Source organism: Fopius arisanus, unplaced genomic scaffold (assembly GCF_000806365.1).
Source record: "Fopius arisanus strain USDA-PBARC FA_bdor unplaced genomic scaffold, ASM80636v1 scaffold00050, whole genome shotgun sequence".
In the NCBI taxonomy this organism is placed as follows: domain Eukaryota; kingdom Metazoa; phylum Arthropoda; class Insecta; order Hymenoptera; family Braconidae; genus Fopius; species Fopius arisanus.
In genome coordinates, this window is record NW_011887789.1 from 637,317 (window position 1) to 655,922 (window position 18,606).

General features: G+C 38.9%; 4 protein-coding genes across 4 annotated transcripts; all 4 read left to right on the forward strand.

Annotated features, from left to right (window-relative positions):
• On the forward strand, positions 1 to 2,992 carry LOC105267802 (WD repeat-containing protein 43). The gene is made up of 3 exons (XM_011306909.1): positions 1 to 421; positions 845 to 2,354; positions 2,532 to 2,992. The coding sequence occupies exons 1-3, from the start codon at positions 227 to 229 to the stop codon at positions 2,675 to 2,677; spliced, it is 1,851 nt and encodes a 616-aa protein (XP_011305211.1). The 5' UTR covers positions 1 to 226; the 3' UTR covers positions 2,678 to 2,992.
• Positions 2,993 to 3,499: 507 nt separating this feature from the next.
• On the forward strand, positions 3,500 to 10,092 carry LOC105267857 (uncharacterized). The gene is made up of 9 exons (XM_011306989.1): positions 3,500 to 3,766; positions 3,895 to 4,222; positions 4,292 to 5,392; positions 5,517 to 6,065; positions 7,432 to 7,673; positions 7,804 to 8,137; positions 8,203 to 8,627; positions 8,696 to 9,371; positions 9,553 to 10,092. The coding sequence occupies exons 1-9, from the start codon at positions 3,548 to 3,550 to the stop codon at positions 9,978 to 9,980; spliced, it is 4,302 nt and encodes a 1,433-aa protein (XP_011305291.1). The 5' UTR covers positions 3,500 to 3,547; the 3' UTR covers positions 9,981 to 10,092.
• Positions 10,093 to 11,003: 911 nt separating this feature from the next.
• Positions 11,004 to 13,611, forward strand: LOC105267803 (arylphorin subunit alpha). Its single transcript, XM_011306910.1, has 5 exons — positions 11,004 to 11,322; positions 11,455 to 11,791; positions 11,857 to 12,254; positions 12,339 to 13,008; positions 13,104 to 13,611. The coding sequence occupies exons 1-5, from the start codon at positions 11,098 to 11,100 to the stop codon at positions 13,505 to 13,507; spliced, it is 2,034 nt and encodes a 677-aa protein (XP_011305212.1). The 5' UTR covers positions 11,004 to 11,097; the 3' UTR covers positions 13,508 to 13,611.
• Positions 13,612 to 14,497: 886 nt separating this feature from the next.
• spz6 (Spaetzle domain-containing protein 6) lies at positions 14,498 to 18,130 on the forward strand. Its single transcript, XM_011306911.1, has 7 exons — positions 14,498 to 14,620; positions 15,604 to 15,790; positions 15,892 to 16,009; positions 16,146 to 16,256; positions 16,328 to 16,438; positions 16,510 to 17,050; positions 17,384 to 18,130. Exons 1-7 carry the CDS (start codon positions 14,597 to 14,599, stop codon positions 17,489 to 17,491), a joined length of 1,200 nt encoding a protein of 399 aa, XP_011305213.1. The 5' UTR covers positions 14,498 to 14,596; the 3' UTR covers positions 17,492 to 18,130.
• The last annotated feature ends 476 nt before the right edge of the window (positions 18,131 to 18,606 follow it).

Genomic DNA, 18,606 nt, shown 5'->3' on the forward strand with positions numbered 1-18,606 from the left:
TTGGGAAGTTTGAATACCTCTGAATCGTAGAACGAATTGTAAAAAATCATTAACGTCATCTGATTAATAATTTTTCGACCGCAAACTCGGAGAAATTGTGCAGAAAGTTCTTATTTATAATCTCTGGGATTAATTGAATATTATCTACCTTGAGTCGTGGAAAATTCAGTCAGGAAAATCCGCTGGAGGGTAGTCTTTCAAGAGGAAGACAGTAAACAGTATAAAGATGGCGAGCACGGGCTGCTCTGCTTTCTCATCGAATCAGCAATACTGGGCTATTTGTGGTAATGATGGAAAATTGAAGATATGGGAGACAGCAACCAGTAGATTGAAACAAGAATTTGTACCTAATTTGCATTTGTCGTCGCCATGCAGTGTAATTGGATGGATTACAATTGGACAACAGCCTACAAGTGTTGCGGTATGCCCACGTGTTCCATTACATTATCCCATGATAAATTCATTTATCTCGCCCTATCAGCTGTTTATTAACTATTTCCATACTATTATAATCTTAAAAATCTCCAGAATGCATCAGTCCCGGCAAATTATTTTCACATTTCGAGATCATAATCTTAAATGTTAAATAAAAATTACTGAGGTTAGGGTTGTGATGCTACGAACGCATGTAAATTAAAATTACATGATAATAATTAAATATTAATAGATTCTAAGTAAAATATTAGTATCTCTCTGTGATCCGTAGATATTCTTCAAAAAATCGAATATAAAACAAGTGGAATTGTAACCGTTTACCCTTTTGCCAAGAAATAATTTTCTAGATGAGACTTAATTGTAAATGGTAATAAAATTCATCTTGAAGCATTGAAAAAAATTTTTTCAGCCGTCACCATGGAGAAAACGAAAGAGGAAATCAATATCAGAAGATGCAGAGGAGAAGGAAGTGATTGCAATGGGTTCGATAAATGGAAGTGTCACATTGTACGACGTATCATCAGCATCAGTGATTAAAATATTGGAAAATGGTCACTCAGGGTGTGTCACAGCTCTCACATGGTCACCGTCTCACGGGCTATTCACAGCTGCTGATGATCATCAAATTGTGGAGTGGAACACTCAAGAGAATGGAATAAAATGTAAATGGAAAACGGGGAGGGGAAGAATCACAGCTCTAGCACTATCTCTAGATGAGAGGACCATCATCTCTGCGGACAAGATGATCAAACTGTGGGATTTGGAGAGCAAGCAGGTTGTTGGCACCTTGACAGGTCATGCCAATCAAATATCATTTTTAAAAACAATTAAAATTGATGAACACACGAGTTACTTGATCAGCGGAGCGAAGGGAGATTCTTATCTTGGTGTCTGGTCATTAAATGAGAGGAAAAAGGAGAGAGCATCTATAGCATCCCTTACAATGCAGGACGAGCCGATGTCCGTATCGGCAAAGTCTTCTGAAATCAATTCTCAAATAACAGTCTTAGCAGTAAATAGATCGGGTCAGGCGAATTTATTCACATACCAGCCGAATGGTCAGTGCACAAAACCCTTGAAGCCAGTGATGACAGTTGTCATCGCTGCTGATTCAAACCAGAAGGAGTCTGTCCAGCAGGTGTCTATCCAGTCAGCCGAGCTAACAGCTGATGGAAAAATGTTTTTAGCCTATGGATCACTGATTAATTTGACATTCGAAAAAATTTTGCCGGATTTATCGTGTAAAATAATGGGTCTCGTGAGGTCTGACTGTAGAAAACTCAAGGAAAAAAAAGAGGAAGCCCTGACAAAGGTTAAAATGGTGGAAACTAGTGACAATAATATTGAGTATTTGGCACCAGGTGCTGCAGCTAGTGCTCCACCAAAGAGAACGAGAGCTGGTGGTTCACAGTTGCCTCTGAAAGACAGACTGGAAAATCTCAGTCTGAATTCAGATGTCAATACGTCTGGAAAAACACCATCGAAAGGTGCTAACATGGCGCAACTGCTGCTGCAGGGTCTTAACAGCAAAGACAGGAATATATTGATGAATGTTTTGTATAATCGGGACGAGACGATAATCAAAAATACAATAACCAAATTGCCTGTGCAGGCAATATCGCCGCTCGTCAAGGAGTTGACTAATATGCTCCAGGGGAAGACTTATCCCAGTAAAATAGCTGTTGTGTGGCTGAAAAATTTATTGATCACTCATGCTGCTCATTTACTCTCCCATCCTGATATTGGCAATGTTCTCAGTCCAATATTGGGGCTCATCGATGCTAAACTCGCTATTTTTACGGAATTATCAAGGCTCCGGGGGCGTGTTGCTCTCATCACTGGACAGATATCACATCTCAATGATCAAGAGAGCAAGGATATCGCTGAGGAGGGTAGTCTCCTGGTTTATCAGGATTCTGGTTAGTGTAATTGGACGTTATAAAAAATTAATTATTCTCAAAAACTGATTTTAGGAGATAATGGCGAAATACTTTTTTTCTCCGGAATTAATTCAGCCAAAAAAACGTTCGATTCATTTAATTTCACGGGTAATTACTGAATTGTCATAATTACGTGTAATTTGGTTGGTCTTACAGATTCATCGGATGACGACACTGATGTTGGTGAAATGGAGGGTGAGAGCGAGTCAGACGACAACTGGGCGGAGACATCTGAGCAAGAGGAAGAGCAAGAAGATATGGAGAATGGAAAATCTGATGATAATAATTCGATATGCAGTTGAAAGAAATAAAGATCAATTTGAGAATTTGAAAGAATTTCAACGTGAACTTTGTCAATCGTCAATATTCAAACTCATCCTTGTGATTTATTTTATCAACCTGTTATCTTTCATTCTCCTATAGGCAAATCATGTCTGATCAACGTATGACTGATGTACTCGTACATCTTCGACAAACTCAATTTTTTTACTGTAAAAAATATAATACCGCGTGATTAGATGATGTTCAACGAAAATGTAAAGATAATGTATATTTGTTTTACTGCATATTGCATTCTTTCTGTAAAATTTATGAGAAATAAATAACTAGCAATAAAAATCGATGAAGTACACAATATAGTCGCCCAAAAAATCATAATTTCCAAATGAATAAACAATTGCACGATCTTTCCTCGCACTCGATGATTTCAAAAATGACATAAATATACATTGAGACAACCGCCAACATAATTTATCTTGTTTTCGCAAAATGGTCTTGCAGTCTCATTAAACTCCCCCTCATTGTAACACCGATGAGATTGACAACCCAATCAATAGTTATGATTTCGATGACCCAAGCGGCGAAATTTTCCAAGGGCGATAATTCGAAACATTTGTTTTTCAACTCGAACGATAGCCTTTCGAATGTATTTATCAATTCGAAATTCTTACCCGAACGGAACTCCGTGCCAAGCAATCGGACGATAAACAAATATCAGGTATTTGCTGCGCATTGGATTGTCTTAAAAAAAATGAATGCATTGACCTCGGGGTCAGGTAAGATTAATCGCCAAATTCTGGGTATAAAAGCTCGTGTGAGTGCCAGAGGAAAGCATCTTCCTTCGTTCGAGTGATCGAGGGAACATTGGGGAACGATTTGATAATCAGTTGAAAATGTTGAGAGAGCTGTTGGTGTTGGCCCTCACGGGCTTCTGCCTGGCCCAGGCAATTGGCAGTGAGACTCACACTGCTGATATGGACTTCCTCCACAAGCAGAAAAAAATCTACGAGCTCTTCTTCTACATCGATCAACCCAAACTGATTGGCAGTGAGTTCTACGAAGTTGGACGCAGCTATGACATCGAGCAGAATATCGACTTGTACAAGGACAAGGTGAATTACTATTTATTAAACCGAAGTAAAATTTTTAATCCAACCATTTGTCATCGCGTCATTTGTACAACGGAACTTGGTAAGTCAAGGTTTGGAATCAACAATTCAAGGTCTGAAATATTTTACAGATGATCCCCCGGGAGTTCCTGTACAGATTTAAACTCGGTATGCTCAAGAGAGGTGCCCTCTTCTCAGTCTACTACAAGGAACACCGTGAAGAACTTCGCATTCTCTTCAAACTGTTCTACTACGCCAAGGACTTTACGACCTTCTACAAGACTGCATGCTGGGCTCGTCTCTACATGAACGAGGGAATGTTCATCATGGCCTTCACCACCGCTGTCATGTACAGACCCGACTGCAAGAACATCGCTCTTCCACCAATGTACGAAGTCTACCCTCATCTCTTCTTCAACAACGAGATCATTCAGGATGCTCACCGTATCAAAATGACCGGTAAGAATACATCATCATCAGGAGAAAATGTCTTCTATAATTACCTATGAATATGATAAAATCTGTCAGCAGGATACAAGAAAGAACTCGGCGTTGGGAATACCGAAACATTCCTGATCAACACGAACTACACGACCTCATTCATGAAATATTTCGCCGACAAGGAGTACGAACTCGACTACTTCTACGACGATGTGGGTCTGAACAACTACTACTACTACGTCCGAAACATCTTCCCCTTCTGGATCAGCCTGAAGGATCTTGAAGTTCCAAAACAAATCAGAGGAGAACTCTACTACTACGTCCATCAGCAGCTGATGGCCCGTTATTACCTTGAGCGTCTGAGTAATGGACTTGGTGAGATCGAGGACTTCGATTTCTACAACAAATTCGCCCCAGGATATTTCTCCACAATCGTGTACGGTAACGGTGTTGCCCAACCGAGTCGCGAACGCTACAGCGAAGTTCCATACTACAAATTCAAATACGTCAAGGAAATCCAGAACATCGAATACCGCATCCTTGCTGCCATCGATGCTGGGTACATCGTCGACAAAGAGGGCAAACAATACGGTCTCTACACCAAGGAAGGTTTGAACTACCTAGGAAACTTGATCGAGGGCAACTACGACTCCTGCAACACCCGTTTCTACGGTGCCATTGACGTTCTCTACAGAGATATCTTCGGCTTCAACTACGACTGCAAACACAAGAACTGCGTTGTACCCAGTGCTCTCCAGCTCTTCAGCACAAGTCTTCGTGATCCTGCGTTCTACCGTCTCTACAAGAAGATCATCGGTTACTTCTTCAGGTACAAGTGCAATCTGCCAGCATACACCAAGAATGACTTGGAATTCTCTGGTGTTTACATTGAAGATGTCAAGCTCGACAAACTTTACACGTTCTTCGAGGAGTACGACTACTTGATCAATAATGCTGTCACTGTTGACAACTACAAGGATGGCATGAACTTCAATATCAAGGCCAGAAAGTACCGTCTCAATTACAAACCATTCACGTACACCATTGATGTCAAGAGCGAGAGACCCACCAAGGGTATGGTGCGCATATTCATGGGACCATCTTACAATGACAAATTCTTCAAGAAGCAGAACTACTTCTACTACAGCTGGTACAACTTCGTGGAGCTCGACGAATTCATGGTTGACTGTGAGTTTCTATTACTCCTGTTATTCATAGAGATCATTTTAAATTAATCCCAATATGTAAATAGAATTTCGTGGAGTTCTTTGACAAATAATCCAAACACAATTGCGTCATCTTTTTTTTACAGTGAAGACCGGAATGAACACGATTGAGCGCAGTAGCAAGGACAGCTCATTCACAGGCAAAGACTTCCTCGGCGGTGATAAATTCTACAAAAAGCTGATAAAGGCTGTGGAAGGAAACGAGCCGTTCACCTACAGCAACAAGTTGTATGGTTTCCCATCGAATCTGTATCTGCCACGTGGTCGTGTCGGTGGTTATCCCTTCAAACTCTTCGTATTCATCTACCCAGTTGATGAGGCAAATCTGACGACCTTCACCTTCCCACTCTTCGGCAAGATATTGTACGACGGCAAACCCTTCGGCTTCCCACTCGACAGACCCATGTATCCGTGGTATTATGACCTCAAGAACATGTACTTCAGAGATGTCTATGTTCACTACCTCAATGAGAACACCGAGAGCTACCAGAAGGAGCACTACGGCCAATACATCAGTGACAAATACGAGACCTATGGACAATACCCCAAGTACGACAAGTACGAGAAGTACGACAAGTATGACAAGTACTACGGAAAGGAGGCATATCCCATTGGCGTAGAGAAGACCCTCTTCTAGGTCTATCATTCTGTTATTGACACTGATTTTATGGTCAATCTGTCGTGAGCCATTGTACAATGACATTTCTGTTGGAATAAAAATTATTACTCAAGTCTAATTATTATTGGTGCATCTGTTAATTATTCTACCATTCCTTGACCTTTCAGATTTTACTATATTTCAAGACATTTTATTTTCTCATTTTTAATATCATATTTTCTATTATTTTCACTCCTCATAATAATTTATTGAATCTTTCTGGATTCATTGCTGCGTTTTGAGATCTATTAATATTGTTTTATCCTGGAGAAATATTCCGTGAATATTGATCTACTCAGATATATTTATCCCTCTGGATTTATGTTTCAATGGTTTAATTTATTTATTTCCTCGTAATTAATCTGGGGATTATGATCATTTACAGCAGTAATTACGCAGGTACATAATGAGGTTATGAAAATTCTGCATTTGGAAAGATTTTTATTATTTATTTATCGAATAATTGCTGGGGACAGCCTTCTGCGACGAGTTCGTGGTATTTTATGCGACAAGTGATGATTTTTTTTTTATTATATAAGTGATCACTCGAAATTTATTTTACGACTCGCCATCAAGACGAATTTCAACGTCTCAATTTCAGGTGGAATGATTGACATTTTTTCTGCACGGGCGAAGAATTTTTTTTATTCCATTCATTTAACTGAGTGAAATAATTATTCACATGCTAATTATTAAAATACTACAATTTATAATGAATAATTCTGAGATGGTGACCAGAAAGAGATAATTCCTACAAATCGAACCCAATGGTATGGTAAATGTATCACCAGTTGATTGCAATGCACTGTAATGACTGCAATGCACTGTAATGACTGCAATGACTGAAATGATCTTCTGAATAAACATATTCATGAAATAAAAATGATTTATTTTTTATCCTGACCTTTTCGTTTATCGTGACTGCAGAGATACAAATTATCACTTTCTCGTTAAACGTGAGATTCTGGAAAATAATTCTCCCGCCTTTCCTGTCAAAAATAAGCAATCATTATTGCAATAATGAATTTCATTAATGCTTGAACAAAAAATAATCTTCTTCATTGACAAAGCTGTCCAGATAATTAATTAAATAGTCTTGCAGTCTGCTTTTAACAATCACAAACATCGTCCAGTACATGTTAACGACAAAATTAATTAAGAGCTGCATTATACAATCTTATCCGGGAGTTTCGAAATTTAAAACGGGTAAACAAGCGAAATCTGCATTTCGCGAATAAATCGATGTCAAAGGTGAGCGATTGCAATTGTTAATCGCTGCTATATAAACAAAATTTCGGTCGTGTGAAAGCTAATTGTTGGGGAAAGTGGAGTTTTGGTGTAAGGTCGATCTCTGGGAAGCAGAATGAGACGAATTCTGGTGGTCTGGGCCACCGTCTGTCTAGCTCTTGTGGGTGCTGTTCACAAAGACACCTACACCGCTGATAAAGTTTATCTTACTAAACAAAAACGCGTCTACGAATTGTTCTGGCATATTGATCAACCAACTACTGTTCATCCTGAGTTCTACCAGATAGCACGCGCCTGGAACTTGGAGGATCATGTTGACGCATATCCTCACCATCAGGTTTGCCATTCCAACGATATCACCAATTTTTTACGTCGATTCTCAAGTTAAAAATTTTAAACAATCAAAATTATTTAGAACACAAACTATTAATTAAATGTTTTGATTAAAAATGGAAATCCGTGTGCAGCACGTCGTCCAGGAGTTCGTCCAGCGATGGAAATATGGCCTCCTCCCCCGTGAGGCTGTCTTCACATCCTACCATCCTGAGCACGTGGAGGAAGTCAAGGCTCTCTTCAATTTATTCTACCATGCCAAGGACTTCGAGACCTTCTACAACATGGCAATCTGGGCTCGATTCCACGTGAATGCACATCTCTATGCCTACACCCTAGCTGTTGCAATCTTGCACAGACCTGACACCAGGAACATTCGTCTCCCTGTTCTCCACGAAATGATTCCTCACTTCTACTTCAACAACGAGGTGCTGCAGACCGCATACCGAGCCAAATTGGGAGATGCCAGTTCGTAATGCATTTTTTTTATTTATCACACACAAAATATTCCATTAATCTATTAAATTAATTAGACCTGAAGAAGAGTGTCGATGTCAAGTACCACGACGGTACCGATCTGGTGATCCATGCGAATTACTCTGGCTGGTACATCGTGCATGACGATGCTGACGAGAAATTGACGTATTTCACTGAAGACGTTGGTATCAACGACTGGTACTTCCACGCTGTTCACGATTACCCATCCTGGATCAGCAGCGATAACTGCAGCCTCACCAAAGAAATTCGTGGTGAAGTGTACTACACCGTCCACAGACAATTGCTCGCGAGGTACTACATGGAACGATTGTCCAACAATTTGGGAGAAATCGAGACGATCGATTGGCACTCACCGATCGTCACTGGATACTATCCAACGATCAATCTTCCAAATGGACTGCCTTTCGTCCAACGTCCATCCTGGACACACATTCCTCAGTATATGAATGAATTAGTCAATGTGAGTATTCATTAATTCAATTGCAGGCAATTAATTTCAAGTACTACGGGCTAATGAAAAAATTTCAGCATCTGGAACAGGTCGAGGCGCGAATCCGCACAGCAATAGCTTCTGGGTACATCACAGACAATAGCCGTCCACCGAAGAACATTGATATCTATACTCCAGAGGGTTTCAATCTACTTGGTAACATCATCGAAGGCAACATGGACTCAGTAAATCTTCAGCTGTACGGCAGTGTCGATGCTCTCGCCAGGCAAATTCTTGGATTCTCTCCACAACCGATTGATAAAAATCATGTCGTACCAAGTGTCCTGGACTACACCGCCACCAGCATGAGGGATCCAGCTTTCTACAGGATCTACAAGAAAATTGTGTCATACTTCGTCCAGTACAAGCAGAATCTGCCAAAGTACACGCACGAGGAAGTCGTTTTCCCCGGTGTTAAGGTGGATTCTGTGGCTGTTGACAAGCTAATCACGTACTTTGAGAATTTTGACTCGGTCATCAACAATGGAATTCCCGTTTCTTCCGTCAAGGATGCAACTACTTCTGTCATCAAGGTACGACAGCCTCGTCTCAATCACAAGCCTTTTACCTATCACATCAGTGTTACCAGTGATAAAGACGTCAAGGGTACCGTACGCATCTTCTTGGGACCCAAATTTGATGTTCATGGACATGAAATCGATTTCGTCGATCAGTGGCTCAACTTTGTCGAGTTGGATCAATTCGTTGTTGATCGTAAGTTATTCCAAATATTAATAATTCTTGCTGGAATTCATTCAAGATCATTTGTTGAATGATAATTCAATTATTCCCCATAATTGGCGGTACCTGGGAAAATCTGTAAAAAACATGATATTCTTCCCAAAAATAAATCGGTCAGTGAAATAATATCTGACATCATGTTTTTCCTTGCCAGTGAAATCCGGTGCCAACAAGATCAAGCGCAGCAGCTCTGAGTCCATCTACTTCATGCCTGACGAAGTTTCCACGACGATCTACTGGAAGAAGATGGTGAATGCCCTGGAGACTGGAGAGGTCTTCCAATACAACGGTCAGGTATCAGGTTTTCCCGATCGGTTGGCGTTGCCCAAGGGTAAGAAGGAGGGTCTCCCACTGAAACTTTTCGTCCACGTGTCTCCATTCCAAGATGATCAAGCTGTGACCATCAAGTCCCCGATATGGGGCATCACAGTGGTCGACGGCAAACCCATGGGATTCCCCCTGGACAGACCTGTAGTCCGGCATCTGTTCCATGGTGTACCTAATGCCCATTTCAAGGACGTTGTCGTATTCCATAAGCAAATTGAAGAGCTCAACCAAACTGGTCAGACTTTGTACCTTTAAGTGTCTTCTCATGCTGTCTAGTTATTAGTCGTAAATGTAGAATGATGTCGATTTTTTTTTACTTTATCATTGAGAAAAAATAAATAAACTTGTGAGTGCTATCTTCAACAAATTTTTTATCGCTGAATAACTGATAATTGCCCCACCTTTAATATCAGAAGCACTTGCCCAGGAGAATTTAATTTTTTTAATTAAAAAATGAGTCGATTATCTGCCAAGTTAAAATATTTTCTTTTTCTTGGCTTTTTTATAATTATTATTTTAACATCAGTGATCATGATAATCAAGACTTTGGATAATTATTATAATCATTAATCACTTTGGGTGCTGAACTTTTTTCATGTACTTATCGTCAGTGGAATATATATTCTTTTATTTTGGCGGTGACAACAAGACAAATACATATTTCACCCTTGCATGTTCTTATCGTCTAGTCGCTAATGAGAAAATTAACTGTACTCGGTCATTACACTCATAACTCATTACTCGATGTAACCATGAATTTATTTCATGCAAATAACAATGAATAATATTTATTTAACGGATATTATTAGAATTTTTAAGGAAAATATTAATAGAAAGGTAATAATTGATATTTTTTTAATTGTTCATGATTAATCGATAAGTTCTGACGAGTTTTGATTAAAAATTGATAAATTAAAGATTTAATTTTTTAATCGAAATTCAAGACGCAAATAATTATTCCATCGTACAACGTATGTTATTGAAAAATCCACCCCAACATTGATAATTATTATTTTTAATAAAGCAATCGATTTCACGTTGTCAACAAGTGATTCTAATTTTTGTACAGCTGAAGTGAAAATTCGTACAGCTCCGTGAAAATTCGAACCAATTTTTATCACTCAATGAAAATGAAAAATAAATGTATCTAACACGAGATACTTGAGAAACAAGTGTTGTTTATATTGCGTGACTCTGAAGAATCAGCCAATGAGAGGAGCAATTACGACCCGGGGTCAAACGATTAGGGAAATCATTAACTATAAAAGGCAATTGTATTCGATTTGAGAGTGACACTGAGTTTCGGCAGAAGTGCGACACACTTCGCACTTGGTCGTTCTTTCTTCTTCAATCCTTCAGTTATTGTTAAAAAATGCTGAAGGAGTCGCTCATAATTTTCACCCTCGCTGCACTTGCAGCAGCTGATTTGGGTTTTTATTTTACGGAAATTACCGCTGATCAGGATTATATTGTCAAGCAGAAGAAGATTTACCAGCTCTTCTATCATGTCTCGCAATCTAACATTGTTAATCAAGAATTGTTCAAAGAGGGGCAGGAGTACAGCATCGAGGCGAACATCGATTCTTACACCAACAAGGTAATTAATGAACACAATTATTCAACTCAATTAATCGATAATTATCTGAGTGGATAATGAAAGATCCAGTGGAATTGTCTGGACTGAAAAGAAAATCTGGAAAAAATTAAAAAATAATTATTGATTTGGCAGGATGCAGTGAATCATTTCATAGAGCTGTACAAATTTGGATTCCTTCCAAGGGGCGAGATATTCTCTCTTTATTATCCTAAACAATTAGAAGAGATGAGATCCCTTTTCAAGCTCTTCTTTTACTCCAAGGATTTTGAAACGTTCTACAAGACGGCCCTGTGGGCTCGCAATAATATCAACGAGGGACAATTTTTCTGTGCCCTTTATCAGGCAGTTATTCGTCGACCTGACACAGTTTTCATTCAACTTCCACCGCCCTATGAATTTTATCCATACGCTTTCTTCAACACTGAAGTCATCGAAGCAGCGAAGAACGCCAAAATTTATAACAAATTGAGTAAATAATTGCCTTTACCCCTGCATTTATAAAATCACCAATAAACATTCGGATAATTATTTCAGCCGAGAGCAATTCGTACGTGATTTTTGGAAATTACTCCGGTTGGTACTTGCACCGAGACTACGATCCCGAGACGAAGTTGCAGTACTTCACTGAGGACATCGGCCTGAATGCCTTCTACTTCTTCTTCCGTCAGGACAATCCCTGGTGGCTCGGCAGTGATGAATTCGGACTTGCCAAATCGTACAGGGGTGAAGAGTACCTTTATAGCCACGTCCAGCTTCTCAATCGGTACAACCTCGAGCGATTGGCAAATGGGCTGGAAAGGGTTGAGAACTTCCTCTGGGATGGGCAATTCTATCCCGGATACTATCCAACGATGATTTATCATAATGGACTGCCGTATCCCCAGCGTCCGGCTAATTCCAAAATTCCTGAGTACAAATACAAGTTCTTATACGTACGCATTAATAAATTAATTAATACTGTCAAGAGAAAATAATAATAGAAGATGTAAAATATAATTATCAATTAATTTTCTTAGCGTATTCACGATCTTGAGTCAAGGATATCTGCAGCGATTGATTTGGGGTACGTAATCGATGCGGACGGAACACATCACAAGATTTACACACCCGAGGGTTTGAATTTAATTGGAAACATCATTGAGGGCAATATGGACACCTGCAACAAGAACTACTACGGTAATCTCGATGTATTTGGAAGGAAAGTTCTCGGCTTCAACCTGGAACCCATTGATCCATATCGAATTACTCCAAGTGCAATTGAGTCGGTGGCCTCCTGCCTGAGAGATCCAGCATTCTATCGTTTCTATCAGCGATTAATGTACTTTTATTATAAATACAAGGCCCACATGAAACCGTACACCAAAGAGGAGATCATCTTCCCTGGGTTGAAGTTCGAGTCAATAGCTGTCGACAAACTGGTGACTTACTTCGATCAATTCGATACGACAATCAGCAATGGACTTCCCATAGCCAGTCAACAGGAGGCTGATAATTTCTTGATAAAAATTCGACAGTACAGGTTGAATAATAAACATTTTACTGTTCACTTCAGTTTGAATTCGGATAAAGCCCAGAAAGTTGCTATTCAGCTATTCCTGGGGCCCAAGTATGACACGCATCATCATCCCCTCGACTTCAGCAAAATCTACAAATCATTCTATCAGCTTGATTACTGGATTACTGACGGTAAACTTTCTATTTAATGAATCCCAGATTTTTTAAACTTTATGCATTTGAAATAAAGCTAGAGTCAGGTAATTATCCACTTGTTCTGTTTACAGTGAACGCTGGTACGAACAAACTGGAACGCGTGAGCCATGATTTCTTTTTCGCAATGGCTGATCGTGATCCCACCGAGATCACGTATAAGCGACTGGAAAAATCCATGGAAGGAACCGAAAAATTCATCTACAAACAGAGTCTGTACGGTTTCCCTGAGCGCCTGCTCTTGCCAAAGGGATCACGTTCTGGTACTGTCTACCAGCTCTTTGCCTACGTCAGCCCAGTGACCAATCCTATTATGTACAAGTCCCGGGTCTTTGGCTACTACGAATACGATCAGAAACCCATCGGCTTCCCGCTGGACAGACCAATCTACGAGCCCCACTTCCAGGGACCCAACATGTTCTTCAAGAACGTCTCCATTTATCTGAAATTCGACGTTGATCCCAATGCAACCACATAAATTCCATTTCTAATCCTTCAATTTCATAAATTAGTGAGAATTTCACTGGACATGTACCCCTGTATCAATAAATGAATAATAAATAAATCAATGGATTTGTTAAAGTGTATGATTTTTATTTGGACTTTGGTGTTCTCTTTGGGTATTTATTTATTTAATTAAAAATTGATTAAAGAATTAATTTCAATTTCACAATTCTTAAGACGGCTTCACTGAGCTAATTTTTTTGAAGATGAAAGGTGCATGAGTCGCTCAATTCGAGAAGCTGATTGATTGATTAAAAAATAAATTGCATCTCGCATTCTGGGAGACGTAAGTGAATTAATTGGCATTCGTACTGGCGCCTCCGATGCCGTTCCACCAGTGCAGACGTCATCACATAACTGTACACACATAACAGTACATTTACATTGTATACCTACTATTTTCAAACGGAATCAGCTGAATGGATTGGTGTCCAGGCAATTTTCAATCATTTTCTTTCTCAACATTCATTACAATAGCAATAATTACCGGAGGAATTGGTTGTCATCAATAAATCGGTGAAATAAATCATGAGAACTTCTGAAATTGATAACAAAAAATATTTTCCCATCGAAAATTCACTACATGAATTTTCAGGTAGACTACATAAAAAAAAATTATATATTTCAATGAAATAAATTATTTAATCTACATTTACTCGCGTTAAGTGAATGATCTTTTAAATAATTCCGAATAATTTATAATTTGGAGTGGGGAGGGGCTGGGGATGATTTATCCGGGCAAGTGCTTTCCAAAAAAAATATTTTCTTTTGAGAAGAGGATCAAAAAAATATCAGGACTAGATCCGATCAGAGATGCGTGACAATTTCAATGACTTGGTCAAGGTCAGACTATTTTGGAGATATACCTGTTCAGGTAGGAATGTGGAACGTTAACCGAACCTTTGGAGAAGTCAGCATACAAGAAACCGGTGAAGGTAGATGCTGCTCGTGGGTTCAAGAACTTCAGTTTTCCTATGACCGTCGTGCAGGAATCAAGCGGTTTTCTCCGGTCAAATCGTTTACAAATAAAATTAACAAATTTTTTTATCCACCGCAGTTCATCATGATGGAATTTCGAACGTTTGTTGTAAGTCACCAATTACTCTTTTCTCTGAATATTAATATTTCGAATGATCTGGTGTGAACCAATGATCTGGTACCTACTTGTAATAAAATGATCTTTGAACGATCGTTATTGCGCGATAATTTCGCGGATGAAATCGCGAATAATCGAGAATAAAATCGATTGAGATGGTATCAGTAGGTAAAAGTAGAAGTTGCTGTGACTATTTAATTTGCCAGGTCCAACATATTTTTTATGCGGGTCACATGTTGAATTTCCGTGTTAGTCGATATACCGGTTTTGAAAGTATTCTATCGTTCCGGTAAACTCTGATATCTGTAACATGTTCGAGTAATAACGGTTATGCGACGTCTTGAAAAGACTAGAGGGAATAGTTCAGTTGTAATTGAATTCATCGTGAATTGCAGCAGCACAGAGAGGGGAATCCTGAAATAGATCGATTCATGGAGGTTGAATTACCAATTTTTGTCTCAATTTATTTCATTCTCATAATTTTATTTCAATTTATCCGATTTTATACCGTTCAATTAATTTTATTAACCCACGGAACAATTCATTTATTACTACTCTGTGAATTTTGAAAATAATTATGGAAATGTTACGTAAATATTGATGTTATGTAAATAAATAGAGCTGTCGATTGCTGCAAATTGAAGATCAATCCTTGAGAATTGAATTGCTATTGTACGTGCAGAATTAACATAGAAATGTGAAAAGTGGATACATCAGACTTCAATGCAACGTGGAAACGACCACGCATATTCAATGATTGTTATTACCTGACAATTTGTTATTATATTGCATAAATAGAGGAACGGAGTGAAAGCTGTACTCCTTCGTCATTGCGACGGAATAATAAAACAATGGAAAATGTCAACTTTTCACTCCGGAAAACGGAAGAAAATAAAAAATAAAATAAAAATCATTCATGGAAATAATTTTTTTATCACTGACTGTCATGTTGGGGGTTTGTAAAAAATTTTCAGATGATACTCATGTGTGTCTCTGCCTTTGCCGAACCCACGCCCACCAAATCACCATCTCAAACGAATAATTCAGTTATTCTGGAGGATGAACCACCAGAAGGATATTATGCCTTCATAGAATCCCCCAATGCTGAGCCACCGAAGGTCCGACCTCCACCTTATATTGACAGTGATAAGGAGTGTCATGGTATGTACTCAATAATTTTTCTCTGATTTCTGCGCTAAACTATTTCAAGCGAGGATTCACGAGAAAATGTATCCAAAATATTGTGTTTCGTGTTATACTAGATACTGGAAAACAAGGCAAGGGTTACGTATCTGTTCACAATGTGTGTGGTGACCTGAATAAGGGCTACATCCCCAAAAATCCAATGAAGCACAAGATCGCTGGAACTTCCTATCCATTGTAAGTTTTCGAAAAAAATTTTTTAATTCCTCAAAACCTTTGACTTCGATAAAACTAGGTCGAGGGGAATATCTCGACAACTCATGACCTCGAGCACTACAAACATTACAAAAAGAATAATTTCCCTGTCTTCCAGTGAACTCATAAAAAATCACACGTTGAAATTCCTGAGCAAGGCATTACCTATCCTCAAGGCTGACGATTCGTTACCAAAAGTCGCGAAGATCCAGCCATTCTCCCAAAATTCGTAAGTATTCCCTCATTTTTTGCCTCATTTCGGTATCTCTCTGACATCATTCGAATTTAATTGCATTACAGAGTGCATACCGATGAAAAAAGGAGTAGAAGTAAACGAGCAGTGGAAGGTGATGAGAATTCAGCAGAGGTTGACAGGAGTGGGCGAAAATATTGCGAGGATGGGGGTGGAGTGTAAGTTCATTCTTTTCAAAAATTCGATAATTCATCTCAATGAAGTCTAATTTTTTAAAATATCCCTGAAGACTCTGCATGTTGTACAAAGCAATTCAGGGTGAGCCCCTGGCATCTTCAGCAGCAGAACGCAGGGACGAACCAGCGCCTCCAGAATATCGCCAAAGACCTCTTGTCTCCGAGAAGCCAGAGTACTCTGGACCACCCACCCCTTGTCCTGCCAAAGTTGAATATGCAACACCAGTTTTCGCTAAAAATTATCAGGGCACCTGGAGATACGTGGTGCAGATACCCTACGAGGGGTATTTCACCCAGACAATCGAGCTCACCAGGTGCATGCAGGCAAAGTGTCATTATCTGGATGGGGGATGTCTGTCATCCCCCAGATGGACTAGTCTCCTGGTAGCAGAGATATTCTACCCAGACACATTCATCGAGGAAAATCCTGGTGGACGACTCCCAGGGCTCAGGGAACCTGTCGCAGGCTCACCACCTCCTGTGCAGGATTATCAGAATTTTCAGATGTACCTCCAGAAGAGGGCGGGTGAAAATGAAGGCCGCAGTGCTAATCAGCATCATTGTGATGGTGTTGACGAGACAGGATGTTTTCAGGTAATTTTTTTGTTGAAAACTCTTCATGAAATATGACCACTCAATTACGTAATGTTCGACGGAATTGACGCAAGAACTGATTGAATATTCCAACATAATTCTGGAGGGAAATCCGATAAAAATTGAATTGCTTCAGGAAAACGTTGGGGTTTCCTACAAAACTTTTTATGTATCCATTGAAATTCCATCGATCATCATAAATTCGAAATTGATATCTCACACGTTTACCGTCTCTTTGTATCTCGGGTACTGGTTTGTAGCAAGATCATAAATCACTCTCCTAAAATCAATTGCAGAAAACAATTAAATGTAATGATGAATTTTTTACGACAGGTTCGATTGTACTACGATTGGTTCCTCGTGCCGGGAAGCTGCAAATGTTGGAGGCCTGATTATTTCAATCGTTACGTTCGCCGCACAAGCAGCAGTCCAGAATTATAAAGACTTATCTTATCCCAAATAAATTATTGAACGGGCAGATTGACCAGACCACGAATCCAGGGATCTTCTAAGAATATCCAGGACTTTAACTATTTTTCCTCCAGTCAAATCCGCGAAATTTATTTCACAGGAAAATTATTCGTATGATTTTTTAATCTGTTTTATTGCACTCATTCGCGCAATATGAATTTAAAAATTTGAGAGTTGAGTAGTATACCTGGATATTCTTAATAATTTCTAATGAATCTCATTGAGAAGTTACATTTATCGTGGCAATGGTCTTAATTATTGATATTATTATTAGAAAAATGACTGACGGTAACAAGGGATTTCAGTAGATAATTGTAAATGGATAATAACTAGATTCTCTGGTAAAACTAGAATTTATTACTCGTGGTAATGCTCAGCCTCTTGTTCACAGCTTTTTACACCGAACACCAATGAATGTTCTTGTAATTAGTTTAGGGTAATACCTGTCGTATCTAATTAATTGGCAGATACTTTTCCTTTTTAATGCTTGATATTTAAAGAAAAAACATAATATATTGCAGGATTTAATTCGAATGATGCAACACTCATCATATAAAATTTATTAAAAATCCCAGTTTTCTCTACGAACAAGGATTTTCCATTTCTGGCAAAGTAAAATGGGAAATGAATTCATTACGCAACATTAAATGACAGATGATAGCGAAAATGACTGATGATTATCGATGAATGAATTCGACGGCATATATTCGTAGAAAATATGCAGTTGGTCTGTAGTATCACTTGTTTTCGCTATGACCACATGCAATTGGAGATGTATGAAATTTAAGAATCTCCAGCAAAATGTATAATTATCTTGAATAATTACACGCAATTGACAAATCCAAGACAATCCAAGATGTCTAATTCAATTCCCCATTGAAACGACAAATCACCGAGGAGTATCTTTTTCAAGAAAAAGGCGGAAAGTGGATAGAAAAATAATAGAGGAGGTGCTCACGTGCATCAACCTCAGGTGAATGAAAATGAAATGAAAATGAGGAATGTCGTGTGAATGTTGATACATCATGTGACTGGAGATACCGTCCTTCACCAGAAAAAATGGTGAATCCCCACAGTATATTTCC

Excerpts from the sequence above, each read along its gene's own strand:
- LOC105267802 (XM_011306909.1), top strand. The coding sequence starts at position 227 with ATGGCGAGCACGGGCTGCTCTGCTTTCTCATCGAATCAGCAATACTGG. Across the intron at positions 422-844 it reads AACAGCCTACAAGTGTTGCG|CCGTCACCATGGAGAAAACG; the intron begins GTATGCCCACGT and ends AAATTTTTTCAG. Across the intron at positions 2,355-2,531 it reads CCTGGTTTATCAGGATTCTG|ATTCATCGGATGACGACACT; the intron begins GTTAGTGTAATT and ends TTGGTCTTACAG.
- LOC105267857 (XM_011306989.1), top strand. The coding sequence starts at position 3,548 with ATGTTGAGAGAGCTGTTGGTGTTGGCCCTCACGGGCTTCTGCCTGGCC. Across the intron at positions 4,223-4,291 it reads TCACCGTATCAAAATGACCG|CAGGATACAAGAAAGAACTC; the intron begins GTAAGAATACAT and ends AAAATCTGTCAG. Across the intron at positions 8,628-8,695 it reads ATATGAATGAATTAGTCAAT|CATCTGGAACAGGTCGAGGC; the intron begins GTGAGTATTCAT and ends AAAAAATTTCAG.
- LOC105267803 (XM_011306910.1), top strand. The coding sequence starts at position 11,098 with ATGCTGAAGGAGTCGCTCATAATTTTCACCCTCGCTGCACTTGCAGCA. Across the intron at positions 12,255-12,338 it reads ACAAATACAAGTTCTTATAC|CGTATTCACGATCTTGAGTC; the intron begins GTACGCATTAAT and ends TAATTTTCTTAG. Across the intron at positions 13,009-13,103 it reads TGATTACTGGATTACTGACG|TGAACGCTGGTACGAACAAA; the intron begins GTAAACTTTCTA and ends TTCTGTTTACAG.
- spz6 (XM_011306911.1), top strand. The coding sequence starts at position 14,597 with ATGATGGAATTTCGAACGTTTGTT. Across the intron at positions 16,010-16,145 it reads GCTGGAACTTCCTATCCATT|TGAACTCATAAAAAATCACA; the intron begins GTAAGTTTTCGA and ends CCTGTCTTCCAG. Across the intron at positions 17,051-17,383 it reads ACGAGACAGGATGTTTTCAG|GTTCGATTGTACTACGATTG; the intron begins GTAATTTTTTTG and ends TTTTTACGACAG.